Source organism: Python bivittatus, unplaced genomic scaffold (genome assembly GCF_059951505.1).
Source record: "Python bivittatus isolate LINGU-HERP-01145 unplaced genomic scaffold, Pbiv_v1 ctg000020_np1212, whole genome shotgun sequence".
In the NCBI taxonomy this organism is placed as follows: domain Eukaryota; kingdom Metazoa; phylum Chordata; class Lepidosauria; order Squamata; family Pythonidae; genus Python; species Python bivittatus.
Window position 1 is genome coordinate 47,554,862 of NW_028277030.1, and position 23,749 is coordinate 47,578,610.

At 36.8% G+C, this 23,749-nt stretch overlaps 1 protein-coding gene across 3 annotated transcripts in view; it reads left to right on the forward strand.

Moving 5' to 3' along the window:
* The first annotated feature begins 3,331 nt into the window (after nt 1-3,331).
* The window catches only part of CYB5R4 (cytochrome b5 reductase 4), a 34,196-nt gene continuing 13,778 nt past the window's right edge, over nt 3,332-23,749 (forward strand). Inside the window, exons 1-10 of one of the 3 annotated variants that reach the window (XM_025163878.2) lie at nt 3,332-3,517; nt 5,628-5,781; nt 8,131-8,231; nt 8,847-8,931; nt 13,059-13,100; nt 16,178-16,219; nt 18,854-18,908; nt 20,886-20,943; nt 21,401-21,494; nt 22,524-22,556. In XM_025163878.2, coding sequence (XP_025019646.1) covers nt 3,443-3,517; nt 5,628-5,781; nt 8,131-8,231; nt 8,847-8,931; nt 13,059-13,100; nt 16,178-16,219; nt 18,854-18,908; nt 20,886-20,943; nt 21,401-21,494; nt 22,524-22,556 — 739 coding nt within the window. In that variant the 5' untranslated portion in view covers nt 3,332-3,442. Of the gene's footprint in view, nt 3,518-5,627; nt 5,782-6,896; nt 7,107-8,130; nt 8,232-8,846; nt 8,932-13,058; nt 13,101-16,177; nt 16,220-18,853; nt 18,909-20,885; nt 20,944-21,400; nt 21,495-22,523; nt 22,557-23,749 lie in introns of those variants that run through there. The other 2 variants (XM_088138143.1, XM_007423874.4) reach the window with 2 other exon arrangements.

Genomic DNA, 23,749 nt, shown 5'->3' on the forward strand with positions numbered 1-23,749 from the left:
TCCTCAGTGCTGTGGAAAATGTTTAAATTACGTTGACTTTGTTAATCTGCGTATGGTATTAGTTCCATCCGATATAAGGGCTGGGCAGTATTTTAGATACAAAGGGAAAATAGTGTTCTGGAGTGTGTAAGGTCATGAACTTAGCACCTGTCTGCAATTCCTTAGAGCAGATGCATCTTTTCCCACGATCGTGTGGCTGCCGTCCACAGCTGAAGCACGACCCTGGAAGAGACACACTGTATTCATTTTAAGGAGTTGCAGGCAAGGGCTATACGTGCAGCCACATCCTCCAGAACATCTGTTTTGCCTTCAAATCTGAAGTGCTGCAAAATACAGTCCAGGATTGTTTCCTTCCGCTTTCAGTGAGATTAATGGGACCATCAAATACATGTCTACCTGGGAGTAAATGTCACTATTCCAAGATACCAATTATTTTTATTTTTATACTTCAATATACGGAACAAGAAAAAAGAAAACTATAAAAACATATTATATTACACATACAGAAATCAATCACTCCAGTTTTAACGTTATCATCAGGCTGTGATCATGCAGAGTAATATTGATCAGTCTTTCTGCTATACCTATAGGAAGCCAGTTCTCAGACAGAAGTTAATACTGAACATATAATTGATCCAAGAATGACATACTGGGCTCACCTTGTCTTTTCAATATCAGAGATTAATTTCTTTTGCTGTACCCCATGCTTGATAAATCTGCTGTTGTTCATGTAGTGATAAGTTCAATTTTTGCTCAAATATATATTCACATCTTTAAATGGTATTGATCCGCGCAACACCGTATTAACAAAATTATAGTTATTAAACCAGCACAGGGTATAATGGGAAAAACCCATATCATATGAGTAAGTGTCCCTCACCCATTTTATACTTCCAACGTAAGATTCATACTGAGCTCTTTTGAAATATTCCCTGAGGTGACTAATAAATTTAAAAGTCAATCTTTTTCCAAATTAATTTCAAGATCACAATAAGTATACAGTGGTACCTCTAGTTACGAACTTAATCCGTTCTGTGACTCTGGTTGCAACTCGAGTTGGTCTCAAGTCGAGGTAGTTTCCCATAAGGTTCAATGTAAATACGGTTAATCCGTTCTGCCCTCCGAATTTGGTCGCACCACGAGGCAAATTCCCCATAAGGTTCAATGTAAATACGGCTAATCCGCCCTCCAAATTTGGTCGCACCCCGAGGTAAATTTCCCCCATAAGGTTCAATGTAAATACGGCTAAACAGTTCTGAAACATATGCATTTTATTTTTTAACCTCAAAAACCTTCCAAACGCCACAAAAACCTTCCAAACGCCACAAAACACACCACAAGCCTCACCAAACGTCTCCTTGCTACCGCGATCTCGCCCACTGGAAGCCACGACCGCGTGGCAGCAGGGAAAATGGCCGCAGATCCGGTTCGTAAGTAGAGGTAAATTTTTGGGGCCGGAGCTGGTCGCATCTTGAAAAATTCATAAGGAGGGGCGTTCGTAACTAGAGGTACCACTGTACTTCATATTCTTTAAAACCCTTAACCATTGATTTGTTAATAAGGTATTCCAAGTTCTTGAGAACTTGGTTCTTTACTAATTTTGACCATAATTTTCATTATTAAAAATACATACTATAGACTTAAAATCATCCAAATAGCCTTAGTGGGGCCATAATCATTAATAAATGGAGTATGTTTATTAAGGAACTTAAACTCCAATATTAAAAAATATCCTTCCAGGTTACTTATTTCTTGTTCTACCACAACTTTTGAGCATGTGTTAATTAAAATTACTACACCTCTAGCAGATTTTGAATTTTCATTAATATATACTTGATCATGAGTTTCCTATCCTCTAGATGGTTCCTTTTTCTGTGGAAGCATGAGTTTCTTCTAAAACAGCAGCATCCGGTTTGATATTGCCCAGTTTAGCAGGTATCTGTCTCCTCTTTAAAGGACATCTAAGGCTTTTTATATTATGCACATAATTTTATGGTAGGTTGGTGGCAGCACATAGTAGTTCTTAATTGATCTTCAAATGCTAAGTTAGGTCAGATCACATAGGAGACCACCAACATCCTTGAAAAAGGCAATGAAATAATACTTCATATTGTTGTCAAGAAAACTACACTGACTTGCCCATAAAATTATTATTAGATTTTTATCCCACTTTTATACATACATGACAGGCTAGAACTCAGAGTCTCCTAGTACCTTAACCATTACACCAAACTGTCTTTCTTATGAGTTCTCAAAGATTACTATCATCCAAGGCAAACCATGATGCTGAAATGGCCGCATACCCAAAAATACAATTACATACTTGTGTCATTACTGATGCAAATAAGTCACAGCATTTGCACGAGTATATCATTATGTATGTGTCAGTTGCCGCCACCCCCCCCGCCGCTTTTCATCAGTGCAAATACCGGTGCTAAGACTGAAGTATAATAGAGACTTGACTTTTGCCGTTGACCTGTTGCAGCAGAAATAAGTGATCCTTCTCAGCTTACTACTTCCTGGGATGACAGTAATGGACCAAATGTATTTGGCAGCGTCACTTCAATAGTCTGTTGTTGCTGCTTTGAAATGAGCATGCAGCTATTATACTCTAAACCAGTGTTTCTCAACCTTGGGCGCTTGAAGATGGGTGGACCCATGGCTGGCTGGGGAATTCTGGGAGTTGAAGTCCATCCATCTTCAAGCGCCCAAGGTTGAGAAACACTGCTCTAAACCTTAGTGAATTTATTAAGATTTCCTTCCGTGCCAATATTCAGGACAGGCTCTACATTAAGGAATCGGACCCAGATCTCAAAGACTGAAATGTATATGGTTACAGTGCTTAAAAAAAATTATTTATTATTAAATTTGTATGCTGCCCATCTCCCCCAATGGGTGACTCTGGGTGGCTCACAATTAAAATCAAAAACCCATAAACAATTAATTAATTAAATAATTAATTAAAAACACCCCATAAATAATTAAAATTGATAAATCCATTAAAAATCAACCGTAAAAACAAATCCTATACATAAATACTAAAAACATTCAAGATGACGGGGGAGGGGGGCAAATGATTTCATCTTATTGTAAAGATATTTTCCTATTCCATTCAAAGCCACCCGAAGCACACTTAAGGAAAGCAGACGGAACAAGGAGGGGCGGGAACGTGAAATAAACCGAGCGGGGCTCGTCCCCGCAGCCGCCGACGCTTCTTCCCCACGTCAATCAAAACGACCAGATTCGAGCGCACGCCCAACCGAGAAGCGCTCGCGCGTGCTCCTGGCACGCGCCTGCGCACTCTCCTTTCTCTCCTTCCCGTTTCTCCTCCCGGGGCTGCTTTCACGCGGCCGAACCCGGAAGCGGTTTAGAGTCTCTCCGGCTCCGCTTCTGTTCAGGGAGGAGGAGGATTGTTGGCCTCCCGTCTGATTGCAGCGGCAGGATGTTGAACGTGCCTTCGCAGTCTTTTCCTGCCCCCGCCTCACAGCAGCGGGTGGCCCTGGCGGGACGCAGCAAGGTACGAGGCTGAGAAGGAGTTTTGGAGTCCCGCTAGCTGGTGGGGTTGCTGTGTCCCACGAGCGGCTGGGGGTGTCGGGTGCTTTTGCGTAGCAGCGCTTGTAGAGGTGAAGCGAGGAAGGACGCTTCTTCGGTTACTTAGCAGGGCTCTTGCATCGTAAATCACCAGGTGGCGCGATTTCTAGCGGGAGACGTTACACCTGTTTAATTTCTGCCTGTCGTGGAGGAATCGTCCGACGGAAAAATCGTGTTAGCGAATTAAGCAGAGAAATTTTTATAGTTAATGTTGGCTTCTTAATGATGTCTACGTTTTGTCGGTAGCAGAGGTATACAGTATTCCCAATTGTGTAATCAGTCATTTGTAAAACAGAAGGAAGTTCCGGTATTTAGACTTGTTTTGGAACACAGTCTGTATTTTGCAAATCCTGATTTACAAGAACCATATCTGGTTGTCTTTCCGAAATGCTTCTAATTAATTATTTCACATGGTTAGGACTGAGATTTGATATTCTTGGATCAAATTAAAGCGAGATGGGGAAAGATGAAAAACAGATTTTGGAAGTGAGTGGAGAAGCAACATGACTGATTATGTGTCATCAAGTTGGTTTTTGTATGTGAGAAGATGAGCTTTAAAGATGCTCTTTATTAATGTGGACTTAATTGATTGCTATGATTATGAAACTGCAAAGCCAAATCATTGATCCAATCTGCACGTAAGTCTGGAAAGTGGAGTAGTGGAGCACATGAGGTCTCTGTAATTTGACTGACAGCTATACCAATCTGTCAGCTGCTTCCATTCCCCAGAGACTTATGGAGGAGCTCATAAGCCAGGGTGCAGTTGTGATAGAGCAGGCTCACATTTGTGACCACACTTTGCAGGATGATCAGGAAATGCGGGAAGCCCCTTTTGGGAAAATGGAGTGAACAGTGCAAGATCAAATAATGGTTTCCTTTTGTTTTTTACATCATGCCTTTAATATCTTTGATCACACTTTAATATCTTACTATTTCTTACTCAGTTTCTGCTCCCTTGTGTAATATTGCTTACCCCGAAAAGTTGAATTGATGTAGTATTTAGCTTTGTGTGTCAATTGTTTGATGAATAAATATCTGTGATATGAGCTTCAGGAACATTGTAGTAATTTCACAGTTGCTTCATATAAGAGGAACTGAAGTTCATACACTGAGAAAAACAGACCAAAAGGACTTTTTTAAGGCAATTACTTGTATGTAAGTGACCTTATATATTCTGAAAACAGCACTTTTTGACCAACCCTCAGTTTCCACATTTACCTAAATTGCACCTTATTTGTTACTTCGCTATCTTTCCCAGTGATGGAGAGCTATTAATTTTCCATATGTAGCTGAACAGTAGCTCCAGCTACCATGGCTAGTTGTGTTAGATGCTGTAGTTCAACAGCTTCTGGAAAGCTGTAAGTGTGTTTATTGATTCACTGATTGATTAGATTTATATCCCAGCTTTTGTACAGGAGCCCAAGGTGGCACATGTAGTGCTCCCTCTATTTGGATTCAGTAATTTCCAGTTTCTGTGGAAAAAGACTATACATTGTGTTATGTAAATAAATGAAGATGTGGAATATGCACTTTATAAATAACTACTTCATCTTTTCACCATAGTCTTGATGTCCTTCATAAACTTAGCTCTGTGCTATTGTGTTTAGCTTTGCAGAGATTGTGTGTAGCTTTTCTTGTGGCAAATTAAAACTAAGGAGAAATTGTATTTAGTATATAGTGGGCCTGTATAACTTGTAGAAGGGAAAGGGCCAGAGTGACATCTTAAAAATAATCGTGGATCACAAAGGAATATTGGCCTGCTGATCAGCTGTTCAGTGCCTAGTGGAGAGGCAGCAGTGTTAGAGCTGGCAGCATGTCCTTCAGGTGGAAGTGGCTGTGAAAACCTGGCAACAGATCCTTTTTTGTGATGGTGACATTTAGTGGCAGTGGATTATTTTTCAAAAAAATGTCTGCGGGCTGCACAAGGCTGCTTAGTGGGCCACCCCTGGCGGCCCATGGGCCACTTGTGGTCCAACAAGACTTCAGTCTCCTTCATTTACTTTGCTAATGTTCTTTTTGCTCTCCTCTCTTTTTAGGTACCTTTGAAATCCGGTCGAAGTCTTATGGACTGGATACGGTTAACCAAAAGTGGAAAAGATCTAACTGGTCTAAAAGGAAGGTTATTAGAAGTTACTGAAGAAGAGCTTGTGAAACATAATAAAAAGGATGACTGTTGGATATGTATTAGAGGTGGGTTGTTCTGTTGCCAATTCTTATAGGTATAGTTTGTTCTCCGCTATATCTTAATAACTGAGATAGGATAGTAAATCTCAGGGCCAAGTAATTTCAGAGAAGAATATGAGGAATAGAAACTTTTTAATCTTGCGTTTTATGGATAGCTAATAAAACAACTTTTCTTATCATTTGCTGCATAATCCTACTAGATATCATTTGGAAGACTTATTTCTGTGTTTGTAAGTATTCATAACATGTGTTTTTGTAGGATTGTGCGCACTTTGAAAATGATTCTGAAGTGATTCAGTCCTTTGTGAGTGCAGAGCTCCAAACAGCCTGAATGTGGAGGCAGGTCTGCACTAGCCTGTAAAAACAGACAATGTTGCTTTAAGAACTCTGTTAACTTTAAATAAGTTGACTTTTTAAAGCAACATTTTTCTCAAGCTCTTGCAGAAGCTTGAAAAAAGTCAAGCTGCTTTAATGAAAAAAGGAACATGATGTATTTGTGGTCTGAAGCAATTCATGGACATTCTGTTTTCCACGAACAATATTTTTTCTGTTTCTTTTGAATTCCCTCTCTGAGAAACTGAGTCTAGCCTAGGCATTGTTGTTTTTGTTGCTGGACTTCTGACATGTTTGCCTGGCTGGCTTAGATCATATGTCACTTAATGCCCTATAAAATATAAAATGTAAGTGTTACAGAAGAGATGGTAATATCCCTTACAAATGTTTTTTGGATGAAGGAAGGGCAGATATTATTTATTTACTTACTAGACTGAGACCCTGCCTTTCACTCAGAGGCAATAAATGGCACACATAGTGCTCCCTTTTCCTATTTTCCCAGTAATAATTCTGTGAGGTAGGTTGGGTTCAGAGTCACCCAGGGAGCTTCTGTGCAGAATATGCAACCAAATAATATCTGAATTCCAGGATTAATTACAGCACTTATAACAATATCATTAAGATACTTATACAGAGATGGCTGCATGTTGTGTAGATTATTGCCATGAGGAAGAAGCCGCTGATGAAGCTATATGATGTTGAAGTATTATATCCTAAATAAGTAACAGTGTACAGTGGAAATTCCTTGGCCTTTCTTGAATTCTTCAACCATTTATTTAATTGCTTAGAATATTATCCGGGAATATTCTCTGTTACACGCCATTCAAAAGAGACAATTAAAAAGCTAAGAAGGAAACAAAAAGTCCAGAACACATCCTCTCCAGCAGTCAACACCCAGATAAGCATGGATTAACACCAGACAAACAGTCAAGCAGAAAACAATACCCTAATCAAGGAACTGCCATGGAGAAAACCACAGCCCCACCAAGACTGGCAGGGTAAGCTACTGTATATAAATAGGGAGCAAACCCCACTCTCACTTGCACTGATGATGATACCTGGTTGGGTAATGAAATGCCTGCAAGCAAACAGCCAAGCTCAGAGACCACCAAGGACTCCACAGTTCAACCCTGAGCTACAAATATTCTTTTCTGTTGAGAATATTCTCCATTTGGGGATCATGTATTTTTAGGTAGTGGAATGTTTCTGCATAGTATTATCAAATTAAGGTGCTTTGCCTGTGTTCATTTATGTATTTGGCAACTTTTTTTTAACATGCAGAGACATGAAGTACATTAATACTTTCTGATGCTGCTTTATGATGGAGGTGATAAAATTCATTTGTTGGCACAAAAGTAAATGACGCTGACCATAGAGATAATGTATAATGTTTATGTAAGCCTTTTTATATGCAGTATCAGTATTTTACACTAGGTGGCATTCCTGGTACATATAACAAACTTTTTCAAATATTGTATGACCATGATCAGTTACATTTATGTCCTCCTGGGAAACAGGTATATTTTGCCAAGTTATCTTCTACTGTTGGTTTCCTGGCTCAGCTATTTCATTAGGAGGTCATTGTAATTGCTGCTGACTATATTTTCTTTTGTGTATTAGATTACAGTTCCATTTTACCTGGGCTGTGTGTAGAGCCTTGAAACCAAGTGTGGCTTATAAGTTTTAAAAATAAATAAATAGTAAATTGACACAGTTTCAATTGGGAACACTGGTTTTAAGAAATAATGGCTTGTTACTTTCTCCTCCTTCCTGTCTACAGTAGGGTTATGGTTATGTACCTGCATGACACCCGTTGTCATGGATGAAATGTTTTGACAACTATTTTTAGAATGAATGCTTTTTATGCTATTCAATACAGCTAATGCAACCAGCAAAGCATAACTTGTTTCATTGTTTCAATCTATGTTCAAAATAAACATGCCATTCTATACAACCTTTAGTTTTCAGTAAACTCTGCAGATTTAAATGGGATTTTTAATCAGTTTGTTTTTTGCTTTCTAGGGCTTGTATATAATGTAACACCGTATATGGAATATCACCCTGGTGGAGAAGATGAGTTAATGAAAGCTGCAGGAACTGATGGCACAGATTTATTTGATCAGGTAGCAACAGCGTAGTTCGTGTCCAATTTATCAAAATATTTTGCTGTACATTAAAGTGTTCTGTTCCCTGAAGAAGAAGAAACTGCTATTTTGTAATTTATCTTGTTAAAACATTACATTGTAAGAGATAATGATTAGTTTATAGCATAAACTCAAAGCACTGCAAAGGAAGTAGAAAACCAGTGTGGGTCACAATCTTTCTCTCTCCCTCTCCCTCTACACACACACCCATACACACACACACCCCTATCTGTGGAGAAATTCACCTCAGATAAAAGTGAATTTTGTGAACTGAAGTTCTCTTGAAAAAAAACAAAACAAAATGCACAGCGTAGTTAACATACAGTTAGTTTCGAAGTAGTGGATTACGTATTTAGAGTTCATCTGAGGAGGAAATGCATTATTCCTTTACTTCGCTATCCCTGCTTTGAAATAGTGCATAGAATAGGCAATGTAGTACTGTAGTTCAGGAGCTACCTTTGTTTTTGTTCATTTAGCAACTTGGTACATTAGTGTTGCTTAATTTATGGAATTTAGTATATTTTTACGGTTGTTTAGAAGTACGTTATCATTAGTGAATAACTGTCAAATACAAGCTTGCTTTTTTCCTTGCAGGTTCATCGCTGGGTCAACTATGAATCAATGCTGAAAGAATGCTTGATTGGAAGAATAGCACTGAAACCTTTGGCTTCTCTGAAAGGTATACACTCTGCATTCCATACGGTGCGCTCAGTGGCCTCAGTCAAGAATTATGGAAGTAGTCATGTATAACATGTCTCAACAGCAGTAGCATCTGGCTGACCCTGTCTGGGCGTAGAAACTAAACTAGGTTAGTCACAAGGGAGTTTCAGATATATAGAATAGACTGGGAAATGGAAACAATATTCTGGAAGAAGACAGCGGCAAGCCTGCTTCTGTGCTATTGCCAGGAAAACTGTATGGATATGTCTGTAGAGTTACTAGGAGGTGAAGTTGACTGGAGGATGTTTTTACTTTTTAGTTTAAACTATATAGAGGAGACCAGGTTGCTTATCTCTGATGAAGAAGATTACATGATGTTAAGTTTAAATATAAGGATCAACATACATAAACACTCCAAGATATTATTTGGAAGGCATGCCGTTTTCTACTCTGTAGTGGATTTTTTTAAACGCTGGCCAGGAATATATGGTGATTTGTGTTCAAGGTATTGCTACTCTTACCCACAAGGTAATCAAGTAATTGGCAGAAATTTGCTAGAGGTAAAACATAACATGCTTCATTGAGAAAAATACTGCTGCTAAATAACTATGTGTACATTAACCTCAATTTATGCAGTGTATTACTATTTTGCTGTATATTATAGTTTAATATTTTTCCTATGAAACTATTCAGATTATTTCATGCCTGCAATCTGATTTATTTCTGGTAATGGATTAATCTAGTGTATGCTAATTTTGCATTCCACTAGATTTTCATTTTTTATGATAAACCCTAAATTACTTATAATAGATAATCTAACATGCATTATAAAACAGCAATGCAATGATAAAGTTGCAGTTAATCAAGTCAAAGCTTTTAAAAGATAAAAATGTTTTTTTGCTGTTTAGAATGGAGAAGGATATTGTTAGGGATGAAGTTCTGCAGTATTACTATAACTTTTGGAAAAGTATGAGTTTCTTCAGTGATAATTCATCTTTATACAATTAGCATATTATGCATGGGCTTACTATGTGTTCCTTTATTATATTGGGAAGCCATGACTTGCTGATTCCTAGGGAGAATATGGAAAGCGAAAAAATCTCCATGTCTCTGACTTTTTCGTGTAGCAACTGTGAAGTGATCTTTGCAGAAGTGCATCACTCTACCTTAACCCAGCAAAGAACTGAGTTGTGTCTACACTACCTCAGTTGGTCGCTGTGGCTCAGCAAAGAAAAAATAAGGACAGATTCCACAGTGCACATAAGTATGGGTGCATATGTACAATGTGTTCTGTGCCTCAAAATCAACTTTCTGAGTAATCCCATACGGTTTCATATAGCTGAAGCATAAATTTGTGTGTGTTGCTGCCAATTCCATGTCTTAGTGTTTATAACAGTTCACTTCAAATTAATTGCATGAGTCCTAGATTTTCTAGCAGAGTGAATGGTTCTGAAATACTTCTTGCATATCTGTATGAACAGTTGTTTAACTTGCAACATTTGAACAGAGCAGAGGAGGGTTTTGCTGGCTTAAGATATTTAATTTTTGTTGTTTCATAATTATATAATATTATATAAAATTAGGAACTTTTTTGGCCTCAAACTCTCAATATAGTAGTAATCAGAAAAAAATGTGTATGAGGTTTATATATCTTATCCCGTGATAAGTGTTCATACTGTCAACATCTTTGTCTTCTTTAAATTTGATTGGCTAATCAACTTATAGAAACCTCCTAGACTGAATGTTATTGTTGTATGTAGCTTACGCTCTTTGGATAGTGCAGTATCTATATGCTAACCTAGCAGAATAATTGTCTAGTTGCATCCGAGCCACGATCATGACTTGGTGAACTTCAAGAACAACACAAACAGCTTGAAACAAACCAGCTTTGTCCAACTTTTATGTGATTAAAATAACAACTAGGGACTAGGCTTCCTAGACAATTCTCAAGTTGTGAGTGATTATAGGGGTTTTTTTTTCAGCTGTTGGCTGCTTTTCCCTTTAATTGTTTTGCTTTGCATCTGGTCTTTGCTCCAAAGCAGTTCTGTGCAATCTTGCCTTTATGCCTACTAGTCATCCTACACTGTACAGTATCCTGTACTGTAGGATGTTTGAAAGTGTGATCATTTTTGTTTTATTCTCAATTTGTGCTGCTTGTAACGTCATTTCAAACTCTTAGATTGAATAAGGAACATGTCTTGATTTATATCTTTAAAGTAGCTGTGCAAACAGTTTAAATATTTGTAATTAGCTTGGATTAATAACCTGATATTTTGTGAAATAACAGCTTATACGATTAACTTTTTTAAAAAGTGCATATTGAATTATTTTTCATACCTGAAAATCAGGTTTCCTCATTTGGCTGTTCCATCCCTAAATCTGAGAAAAAATATTAGGAATTATAAGCATGGTACAGTAGCTTTCAGAAAAATAAATAAATTACATAAATCTGTGACTTTGGATGCCGTATTATCTGCTAGGAGGAATTAGTGCGTTCCACACTGGTCAACACTAGTGTTCTCAAAATTTACCAATATTTTAAAAGGTGGTTTTTATGCTGAGATTTTTTTTTTTTAGTGGTTGAAAAGCATAGCTCTGAAGTCCATCTGGGTGTATGAAGTTAGTTAAGTAAGCTATTTGGTTTATAGCTATTAGTAAGGTTGCTTTAGACTAAATAGTTATTAGAGAGTTTTTTGTCTTAGATGTTTACATTTTTAAATATTTTTTATATACACACACACACACACACACACACACACACACAAACAGACCCAATAGATATCTAGCACATAAAAGACTCAGTTGTTATAATTTTACAAGACAGGAAAGAATAACTTCATGTCGATTTGTTATTTGTTATGTTTATATTGTGCTGTTCAGGAACTCAGAGCATCCTATATAGTTCTCTCTCCTCCCATATTTTGCTGTTATTTTTGTTCGAAATTAGATAGAAACATCCTTTAGTCCTTTGATCCTAAAAAGTTTGCAGCTTTTGAAGCATTCATGAAACGTGGCAGATTCTAAGGCAGGGATGCATCGCTTCTGACACTCATAGGCTGTACTGGGGTTTATGTGGTATATAGTCAACCCAAATTTGACAGACTGCTTTTTAGTTGTTGTTTTTTACTTTAGTTTTTTTTTAATAATATTTTTCTTTACTTATTGGTAATAGAAAATATAAAATGCTGCAGCTTTAAAAAAAAATCATTAGAGGGTGCTGTGGCACTGAGACACTTTCTTCCAGTGTTACAGCTCCCTCTGTTGATAAAAAAGACTGCACTTCATTTTCTTCAAGAGACAGAAGAACTCTATGAAAAAGGAAGTCACCAGAGTAGATGTGGTTGAACATTTTAATCCTGTTTTTGCTTATTTTGGGGGGAGATTAAAGAGATGAATTGGTGGCTTTAGCCCTGGGGAATTTGGATTTGTTGGAGGATAGTTCCAATGGCGCAAGGCTTTGTAAGGCTGCACTCCTCCTCAGAGCCACCCATCCCTCAAATGATGAAAAGTCCATATATTTTGGCTTCATCTACTCTGAAAGGGGCTCTTAGGGGCTTCCAAAAGGGTGCTGTGACCCACGGCACGTGTGGTTCATGAAATGTATATTTTTGCACCCCTATCCTGTTGATATTTCTTGTGATGGTTGCTGCAGTGCGGCAAACTGTCTATGAATACTGCTTCATCTTAGCCACCAGACAGTGTTTCTGCACCATCACAGATACCATATAGGGGCACAGAGTAAATCATTAAGACTTTTCCATTACTGTAACATAAGATGTTAATGCAGTTCAGTTTGCTATCATGATTTTTGCATCCTCCAGTAGATGTCAGGTATGTTCGTCATTAGCTAAATGGCATCCTACTAGTATACTTTTTATGGGCATGAACACTACTCACACTTCATGTACTTAAAATGATTGCATTTGTCAAGAAAGTACATATAGTTGGAAATAGCTTTCTCTTCAGTTTGCTCACATTTCTTAGGGCTGATATTTCGTGTGCTTAATATTCAACTCTTGGTTATTTTTTCTTGAGTAAGGCTTTTGTTTTTTTGTTTTTTTTGCCCAGAATGTTTGCACATAGTATCATAATGGGGGAGGTTTTCTCTACTGTGATCACTACAGTATTTTTTTGCATACTTTACAGAAATTTGTCCCCCTGTAACTGAAGAAAACAGGACCTTGAATGGTAAGTATGATCACATCCCACCTCATTTTTTTCAAACAATACAGAAAAGGAGGTATACATTCATCTATGGGAGCAGCCAAATCTTATACTAGATTTCCTAATGAAATGCCATGCCATCTATCTCCAGTCCACTATCTTAATCTTTTCCACCAGCTGGGCAGCAATATTCCATAGGTAAAAAGATGTATAACAAATGGGTACTTGAAGTACAATTAAAAGCATCAGATAACTTGAGAAAGAGAGCAAGCCTCATGCTTCGTAGGAAGTAAAATATTCCTATGCAGGGCAAGCTACTGTATATAAACAGGGAGCAAACCCCACACTCATGCTGATGATGCTACCTAGTTGGGTAATGAAACATCTGCAAGCAAACAACCAAGCTCAGAGAGCACCCAGGACTCCACAGGAGTAAAATATGCCTTGGACTGGTACTCAGGTTTTTAATTATATTTTACCCCATGTTCTAAAAATAATGGCGTTGTTAAAAAGAGAGAATGAGAATGTACTGTTCTGAATTCTTTTGAGGCCTTTTTACAGAAAGTCTGTTCCAATGACACTATTCTTGATTTCTATTTTTTTTACTTCCTACTCTTATATCACCTTTCTTGAATATTTTTATTCAAGATAATAATACCTTTATTATTTAAAGCTCAGCTTTCTTCTCCACCTCTCCCATGTAAAAATGGGGGAAGCTAATACATAGAAATGTGCTTATGTACGAATGTGTCAGTGTGGTTGATTTTCTTTGGCAAAGTTTTGTATTGTAGAAGAACCTTCTAGTTTGGGCTTTCTTTGGACTTCTATTACCCGGGTGATAAACTGATACTAGATCTTTCCCAGGTTAAGAGTTTATCTGGTCAATGGAAAACTCCTTTGGTCTTTCTTCATTTATAATACTGCTTTGTGGTGATAAATTATGGGCCTGAAGTTGAGAAAAGAGAGAAAACAAGGATCACCCCCCTTCTGAGGGAAAGCAGTTTCTTGAGCAAACTGAAGAACAGCAGAAAGCTTTAGCTTTGACTGAAGTTGTTTTGACTAGAAAAGGTAACTGAGAAAGCTATGTGGAATTGCTTGACTTTAGAAGCTCCTTCCCATCAATTACAGCCTTCTAGAAAAATTGAACTTATAAAAATTGTGGTGCATGTTGTGAAACAGTGCTTTTCAGAGATGAAGTAGATATTTGATATCTTAGATCAGAAAATGGTGGCATTAAAAACCTTAATTATTGATTCACACAAAACAAGGATGACAGCTTGAATTCTATAATGGAACTAGAAACAGTTTTAAAAATATAGACATTCAAGAGGCTATTACACAGTTAAAGGACCTAGTTCTTAGAAATGTATGATTTTTAAGTATTTCTTATAATGCTGAGCAAAATCAGTTTGTAACTGCACTTATGGAGAAATATAGGTCAGGGTTTTTTTTAAAACTGAAGCTGGAATACAAGCCAGAAATTGAAACTGCTTATTGTACAGACATCTGCTTCTATTCAGTATAAACCCCCAATCCTGTTTTGTGAGATTCTTGAGATCTATAGTGCAGATTCATATCCTGCATTTATCTTGGTAAGTGGGATCTTTGGAATGAAATATTAGAAAGAAGATGATTTTTCTCATATCTGCCTACACAGATGGTTTAGAAGCAGAAGTTATTCAGTAAAGTTAATTTAGCGACAAAACAAAAATGGATTCATTTATTTTCTTTTTCCAATAATTTTTTTTTAATTATCCCTGGATTCCTGTGTGAAGTTTTTTGATCCAATGGTTGGACAGAAGTTTATTGTTATAGAATCATCTGAAGAAAAGAAGTGGTAGTGTTGCAATTTTTAGTATTTTTCTGTTTACATTTTTCTAGAGGGAGATGGCCCACCTTGGCTTGGGGTAGGTGAGGAGTAAATCCCTGCAGTACAGGGTTAGGGTTTTTCTCTTTTTTCCTTTGTGATTGTTTATACTTCTTTTTGAATTATTTTAAAAGTTTATCTCAGTTAAGTGAATTATTTTTCCCCTTGATGTATGATTATAATAGCTATTTAATGTGCATTTTTTGACATATCTTAATCATTTTCTGGAATGTAAAAGGTCTTAGATGTCATTCTAAGAGGAAACAGATGTTCTCTAAATTAGGCAATTTAAAACCTAACAGTTTTTTTTACAAGAAACTCATTCTTTCCTGAGAGAAAGATCTTTTATCTAGAATATATATTCATATCAGTAGAAATTCAAAATTTGATTGGTAAGGCATCGACATTTGCAGTGGAACAAGAAATAAGTGATCCCAAATAAGTCCCAAAGGTATTGGAGCAAGGAGAAAGACCTGGTAAATTATCGACATCTTGATTGAGAATAAGTAATATCATTCTTACAATCAAGGATAAGTCAGCAACTTGGACGGAATAATTAATTGCATGTACCTGTGAGCTGATGTGCGTGTAGTATGAGATCTGTATAATAAAGTGGAGTCATCTACTTTCTGTGATTCTGCTGCCTAGCTTGACTCCTATTCTTCTTGATGTCTCCTTGAAGTAAGGCTTTCCTTTTCCTAAGAAGCTGTTTTGTCTTTTGCATGTAACTTAGAAAGAGGCTATAGTAAAGAATATGGCAAGAATACAATGCTTATTGAGTCTTCTTGTGTGTTGTGGTGAAGTGTAATTGCCTTCACCTGTGTGGACATCTGCTGGGGAAGGGGCGTGGTCTGACAAGATACTGCTATGGTAGAGTTCCACCAATGGCAGCAGGGAAAAGGGGTCTTTCAGAAATAAAAGAACACTGAATTCCTCAGTTTCCATGAAGAATAAAGCAGGTCATGCTATGCTGGAAAAAAAAAAAATCTACGGTAGTCAATAAATAGGAGCATCTTTTATTGTGAATGTGGTTGTATTGTGGTATATTTTGTTATTTTAATATGGTGGAGACTTTGTTTTCTTTCCTTCAGTAAGAATGAACAATCATTTTTCTGCTGCTGGTACTTTCTTCCTCAACCAGCATGGCAACTGTATTCCCTTCTGTGGTGTGCGTGTCTGTTTTTCTAAATGTGTTTATTTTATTTATTAAATTTTATTTATCAAATTTATATAGCCACCCATCTCACAAGGACTCTGGGCAGTGTACAACAATCAGGTAAAACAATAAATATCTAAAAACAATCGTAAATATAAAACAATCATTATTAAAAATAAAAATATACAAACCACAAGAGTGAATATTAACTACAATAGGGGAGCCATCTTAGAATGTCACTGGTTCCCTGGGATCCCCAGGCCTGATGACATAGCCAGCTCTTTAGGAGCTTCCAGAACATTAACAGGGATGGAGCTAACCTGACTTTGGGAGGGGGGAGAATGTTCCATAAGGCAGGTGCCATGGCAGAGAAGGCCCACCTCCTGGGACCCGTCAAGTGTAAGTCCCTAGCAGATGGTACTCACAACATGCCTTCTCTGCCAGTTCTAATGGGTTGGGCAGATATAATCGGGGAGAAGCAGTCCCTGAGGTAACCCGGTCCCATGCTATGAAGGGCTTTAAAAGTTAAAACCAGCATCTTGAGTCCTTGGGGTTCTCTGAGCTTGGTTGCTTTCTTGCAAACATTTCGTTACCCAGCTAGGTAACATCTTCAGTACTAGGTAATGAAATATTTGCAAGAAAACAACCAAGCTCAGAGAACCCCAAGGACTCCACAGTTCAACCGTGAGCTACACATATTTGCTTTCATTCGTACCAGCACCTTGAATTGGACCCAGAAGCAAACTGGCAGTCAGTGCAGCTCATGGAGCAGAGGTGTGACATGCTGTTCTGGGAGCACACATAATTTCCCACACTGCTGCGTTCTGCACCAGTTAAAGCTTCCAGATATGCTTCAAGGGCAGCCACATGTAGAGTGCATTACAATAGTCCAATCTGGAGGTGATTTGGGCATGAGTGACTGTGAACAGAGTCCACACACACACACCTGATCTAGGAACTTTTGGATTTGTACTTACGTTCATCTAAGGATTTATTCCCTGGCTAAGTCACAGACTTAAATGCTGGATTGCATATTTCCTTCTTCCTCTCCAGAAAATATGCAGTCCAGCATCTAAGAAGTTTCAGCTTCCTTCTAGAATCAATTAAACAAAAAAGGGATGGTGGCAGGGACCAAGATCAGAAACTATGTGTTCTTCTATGTTTATTTTCCTACTAGCAATTGACAGCATCTTCCAGAGCCATTTAGACCTCATTATGCCAAAATAACAGTAATAAGGACAAGGTTTTATATCACTAACAACGGCTGTTTGATGCTGTAAAGACAGTGTAAATCACTAGTGGAGAAATGGCTTGTGTCAGTATCATGTATGTTGTGTCTTGATAAGTATTCCGTGGTTCTATTATAAAGAAGTTATTAATGGAATGTGTTCCATTTTCTGATGTACAATTCTTGGATACATGTGTAACCTATTTCTTTGAAAATATTAATATTAATAATGTGCCAAAAACAAGGTAAGGAGTTACCTTCATTATCTTTCATTCCTTATAATCCCCTGTTTATAAAAATCATTTTTTATTTTTTGAAGTATTATTTGGCTTCGCTATTTCTTATCCAAGGTTGTCCATTAGACCAGCAGTTTTCAATCCACTGTGCCACGATACATTTGTGTTTATCAGAGTTTGATCATTCTCTCTTTGCTGCCAATATGTGGTTGTTTGGATTTTTGTAACCTAGATCTGATAGCCTTACTAAAGTAAAATATGCAAACATAATTTTTAAGACTTGGAGAAGCCTAGGATTGAATCTTTATTTGACACCCCCACCTCCAATACATCATGACAGTGTAGTTTTTCCCCTTTTTTCTCTGTTGAAGTCAAGCCCAGCTAAATAGGATTGTGTGAGGAAAGCCAATATATTGAAATCATTTTTGAAGTTATATTTAGCTGATTATCATAGAATCAATACTTGTACAAGTATTGAAATTTGTACTTTGTGTCCCCTTCCATGTGTTGGAGCTAGTGCAGTTGCCCTCTTTACCCCTTCGCCCAGAACAGTTCACGCAAACACAAATAAATGCTGTTGTGCAACATTAATATAGTCAAGGTTGCTTTTCAGGGATGTGTAGGTTCTGTTTTGAGGTCTTCCATAAGAACTCCTTGGCAACCTTGTAAGTGATTTCTTCTGATGTTTCTGAATATGCATTTGCTGTACATATTGAAGATTGTATTTACAAATTAAAATGATAGCATACAACATAATTGATATACAAATACTGATGATACAGTCATGATCTGAAATAAAAAAAATTACATGACAAGGCCTTTCCATTACATGCTACTTTTAAAAGAAAATGACATGCAAGCCAACATTTTCCTCATTTCCTTTGATCTGGATATTTCTGTGCCTGAAAAAGCAGCCCAGAGTCTTTTGGAGTGGGCGGTCATAATAAATTTAAATATTAATAAAAGTTTAGTATAAGGTGTTTTGTGATGTCTCCCCTACTTCTTACGCTAGGATTGTGTAAACAAACATTTTTCTTAAGACAAATTCTAAACTGGAAGTTCTGAATTATTTCTAACAAGCATCTGTGTCTCCATCAGCTGCTATGATTATTTCAACAAAATAATAAATAACAAAATTAATAGTATTTTTCATCTAACCCTTTGTCCGTGAAAATCAGGTACATATTCTCCCCATTATCTTTTCAGCTGTCCTGAGAAGTAGATTAAGCTGATAAATCCTTAATGCTAGAATAACGTTAACCATTGTATGTTACTTCTTATTTTTTGTAGGTATAGTTCCAAAAAATAAAGTTTTGGATGAATGTTCCAGAGAAATAGTTCCCAGGTACTGTCATATTTCAGCATCAAGTGGGATTCTATTTATTTAAGGAAGGACTGAATGAAAATGTATTAGTAGTATGTTACATGGTTTATTTGCTGATTGGAACAAATCAGCTAATATTGTAGAGATTGTTTTCCCCATTTTAACATGGCTTTGTTCTCAGCAGGTGGCCAACTTTGGCTCAGAAGCTGAGTTGGGTCTGGTCTGCTAGTGCTTGGATGGGAGGTCCAGGTCTATAGAATAGATTGGGAGGTCAGGAGAAAACAAGGCAACAGCAAACCACTTGTCAAGAAAGCTACATCAATATCTCCATGAAGTCTCTAGGAGTTGACTTCAACTTGAAGAATCATTAATTTTTTAAAAATTGATTTGTGGACTCTCATGTAGGAGTAGGTAGCTCAGGATGGCAAAAATCTGTTATTCTTTGCTAGAACACAGAAGTGTTCTCCTGTCTGTGGGTAGGCCTCAGAAAAATGAACAGATAAATACTTGGTTCTTCTGTCCAGGGTTTTTAAACTAGAGTTTTGGTCACAGCCAACGTGTCACACAAAAAATTAATCAGCAAAGAATCTGAGGATGAAAGATGAGCAATGGTAGCCCATTGTTTCAGGTGCTGCAGAAAAATTATGATATAGGTGCATGTTCAAGGTTTGCTGGTCATACACCCTTAGTGACTACAGATACTGCTTCCAGCACTTAGCTGTTTTCAGACAATGAACTTTATATGGATGGTTTCAAGCCATTGTCCACACCTGGGGTTGAGGATCTCAGATTGGGAGACTGGCTCTGATGCAGGTGACATTCTTGAGTTTGGTTCACTAATACAAAGGGAGTACTACTGGCTTGCTGTCTGAGGACTTTTCAGAGTCATCAAGACAGGTCTACCAATCAGAACAAGTCACATAACATTGATTTGTGGCAGAATTAACATCCACTGTACCCATAGAACATAGTGGGATACAGGAACCTAGGAAGCTATTTTATATGATCAGGGATCATACCTCGAATTAAGCATTGTTTATATAAATAGTGGATTGATAAGCCATAATTGCCTAAGTATCAAGCTGGTTTATTGTTAAGGTAAAAAATAAATGCAATATGGCTGAACTTGGTATGTAACCTCAGATGATTAGTACACTGTTAGTATTGTCAACACTTTACAAAGCTCTCCATTGTTTCAACCTTACTGGAGTTGTATTTGGAGATACCAGGGATTGAACTTGGAAAGTTCAGCATGCAAATCATGTGTTTTACACATCTACGTGCATGTAACCTGAGAATATCAGTAATTGGAGATTCTAGCATAACACCTCAGACTGGCCAGCAAAGCAAGAACTTACTAAAACAAACCAGTTAGTACTCCTGTTTTACAACTGAGGAACAGTGAAACAAAGGAATAAAATAGCACTTTTTCCCCTTGTTCTTTTAAAATAAGTTATTTCAGCAAATCAGCTAACACATTTTTCAGCTGATTTTGATCTACCTTTGGTTTATCCTAGATCTCCTGCCAAAAAATCAAACAGAATTCTTTGTTTTCACAACTTCAGTAACAGTTGGCAGTACTTAAATAGCTCATTTGGAAAATTTCCATAAACAATTCATGTGTGATGACTAATGTTACAGTGTATTATCTAGTACAATTCAAAATAGAGTATGAAACTGGAAGCTTTAAGTTTAAGTAATTTTTAATATCAATTTATTTAAGTTTAGTTCCCTAAATGGATAGGATTGTATGTTAAATCCCCTAAATGGATAGTAAGATGTAATAGCAGTCACAATATCCCATTTGTTTATCAGAATTCTTGTGATGATTTCCTTCAGTTTAAGGAAACCTAAGATTATTCCTATGATATTCTCCCATGAGAATGTTCTCACAGTTTCACAATTAAATAAGATTTAATAAATTATACATGAAGAAAGATCCCTGTGGAGGCATGTATTTTTAAAACTAAAATTTATACTTTTCTCAATTTATTTCAGTTATGACTGGTTCCAGACACCAGATTCAGTCACTGTGGTAATATACACTAAACAAAAGGTAAATAACTTCATTTGCTAGTAAAGATTTGCAATATTATACTTTTGTCTTTTTTCAGTACAGTCTTTGCTTTTGTTTCTTTTCCAGCTCCATTATTATCAAATGTTTAAAATTGTCTGTCTTCCTTTCTTGAGAATGCATTTTTTTGCTGACCCACATGTCTAAAGTTTACTTCTAGAATACTAGCATGATGCTTCTCTCACTAAAATTCACCTCTGCTATGAAGCCTTTATACTGCCTTGATTTTTAGATCTCCTACTGAAACTAAACCTAGATGGTTGCAGTTGAACCAGATCCACGTTCTTCATCTATTTCCCTCATCTTCACTTTCTTCTTATTGCTTCTTGTTACTTTGTAAGATGCCATCTGCATTGATTGCACTGGTAATAATAATATAGAATGATCAGTTGTAACAGCTGTCTGTATCCCCCATCCTTATTTTCCTTCCCTCCGAAAGGATATGAATTCTGAATTGGTGATAGCAGATGTTCAAGAATGTAAACTAAGAGGAGAAATAATTGTGAAAGACTACTCGTACCTCATACATGTTGGTAAGCTCTTTACTGGCATATTAATTTAGTTCATATTTTAAAATAAATAAATAAATGGATTATAACTGCATAAACATCACACAAGTTCAGCTGATGCCAATATAATTTGCATTTGTCAGCTTTTGTATATTGCGAAGACTGCATTTATATCACGAGGCTAGAATCCAAAGATGTAAAATGTGGTATGCTGTGTGTGGTAGAAGAAAAAGTGTTTATTCTTGGAGCTTTTTTTTTTCTTCGCACTTGTTCCTGTTCTTGAGCAAGATGTTTGAAAAGCAGCTAAACCAAGTGAAAAGTGTGAGATTTCAGCTACTGTTACAAAGTTTCAGATTCTTCAATATTGAATTTCAGTAACTGGGAAGAAATGGAAAATGCATGTCTGTGTTTTTCGTATTAGGCACATATAATGTGTAGAAATATAGGAAGCATCTACATACTAAGTCGTATTGTTTGGAGTTGGTCAGAATTGTCTTCTACAAGAAGTAGCAATTCTTCAAAGTTTTATGTTGGGGCGTTTCCAAGTTCAACCTCAAGATGCCATGGATTTAACTAGGGATACAGTGTATGTGATCTACTACTGGGTTACCCACTCTTTTCCCCAGTGAAATTAGAGTTCCAAGTATGCTCACATCTTGCTCAGGTTCAGTGATTTGCTGCTACATGAAAACCTTGGGTTTGCATATATTTTATCAAAGCTCTTTATTACACATGAGTGGTTGCTCCAAATTTGTTTCTTCCAGGTTAGTGCAAGCCTGTTTTACATGCAAAAACAGTTTTGGAACTATTACATACCATGGGAAGAGAGGAAAAGTCCACAAATCTAAGGCTCATTCATGTAGTAATGGAATTGTGCCAAATAGCTCATTGTGTAAGTTTCATTGTACAGACTTTCATAAACTGAATTACACCATGATCCATGCTTAAACAGTTTCGCGTTTTCGTCTTGCTTTAGTGCTTAACATACTTTATTGCTGATAATCTTATGTAAATTAAAGACGTTATTTACCAAATTACATGCCTCTGTTTTAGAACTGAGTTATGCGGTTTATGAAGATATGATAGGTAAGTAAGTATACTGTTTTGTGGTTTAAACTTTTTTTTTTTTTTTGCTTCATCTTATTAACGTACTCAAGAGCTGATGTAATGTGAATATTCTGTTTCAATTTTTTTTTCTGGTATTTTTAAAAAGTATTTTAAGATACTTAGAAAGCGGCAAGAGAAAAATTATAGAAGGAAAGCAGGAACAAAGAGAATACATTGAAAGTTTTCAAAATATAGCACTACATAAGGAATTTACAAAATATTAAAGAAAAAAGAAACATCACTATTATTCTTGCAAGTTATATTAGATTGGAGCAGATATAATATTAGAATCAGATCAGAGGGATTTTTTCAATCTTTCTTCTTTATTTTAAAAGCTCAGAAACATAAACAGTACCAGAATACAAAAGAATAACAAAACGAAGCTAGACCGAGAAAAAAGACCCATCCCCCAAACCCCTTAACAATCCTAACAGAATTTAACAAGTTACAGTACTAATGATCATAATAATGATTGTTTACAGATAGTCACTGGTTTACAAAAAAATACTTGATAATACTGTATTATAATCAAATACAAAATGAAACACCTAATTATACTGTTGTTTTATGTAAAATATCCTGAAATCTTTGCCAAAAGAGAACATACTGCTTCATTCTTTGAATTGTTGAAAATATTGCCTTTTCCAGAGTGGATGAATTACACCTTTCCAAAAAGCCAGTCCTTAATGTCTGGAATAATATCTCTTTTTCAATTTCTTAATATAATTCTTTTTGCTACCCATCCCTCCCATGCCCAGTACAACCATAATTCCTCATAAACAGTCAGATTCCAGAATTTTGGTATATAATTCAACATCACATTAAAATCTCCATTTAGAGATTTCCCCATGAAATTGCTTATGTACATTGAAATACTATTCTGAAGAATACCAAAAGGTCACAAGACATATCATGTAAGTCAATAAATGTGATGGAATGGAATTATGAAGGCCAAACTCAGGGAGGGAAACATGCTCTTTCGTCTCCTGAGGGGCGAGGAAGAGATAAGAGGATGAGGCTGGCACCTCCCTGAGGAATTCACTCTGTTTTCACTGACTGACTGTGGGAACTAAGTTTCAGCCTGGGAAGTTTCTTGCTAGAGGTCGTAGCTAATAAACATTGCTGAACTGAATCTGCATGGTTTCCTGGAGTTCCTTGGGCTAGGCCTGACA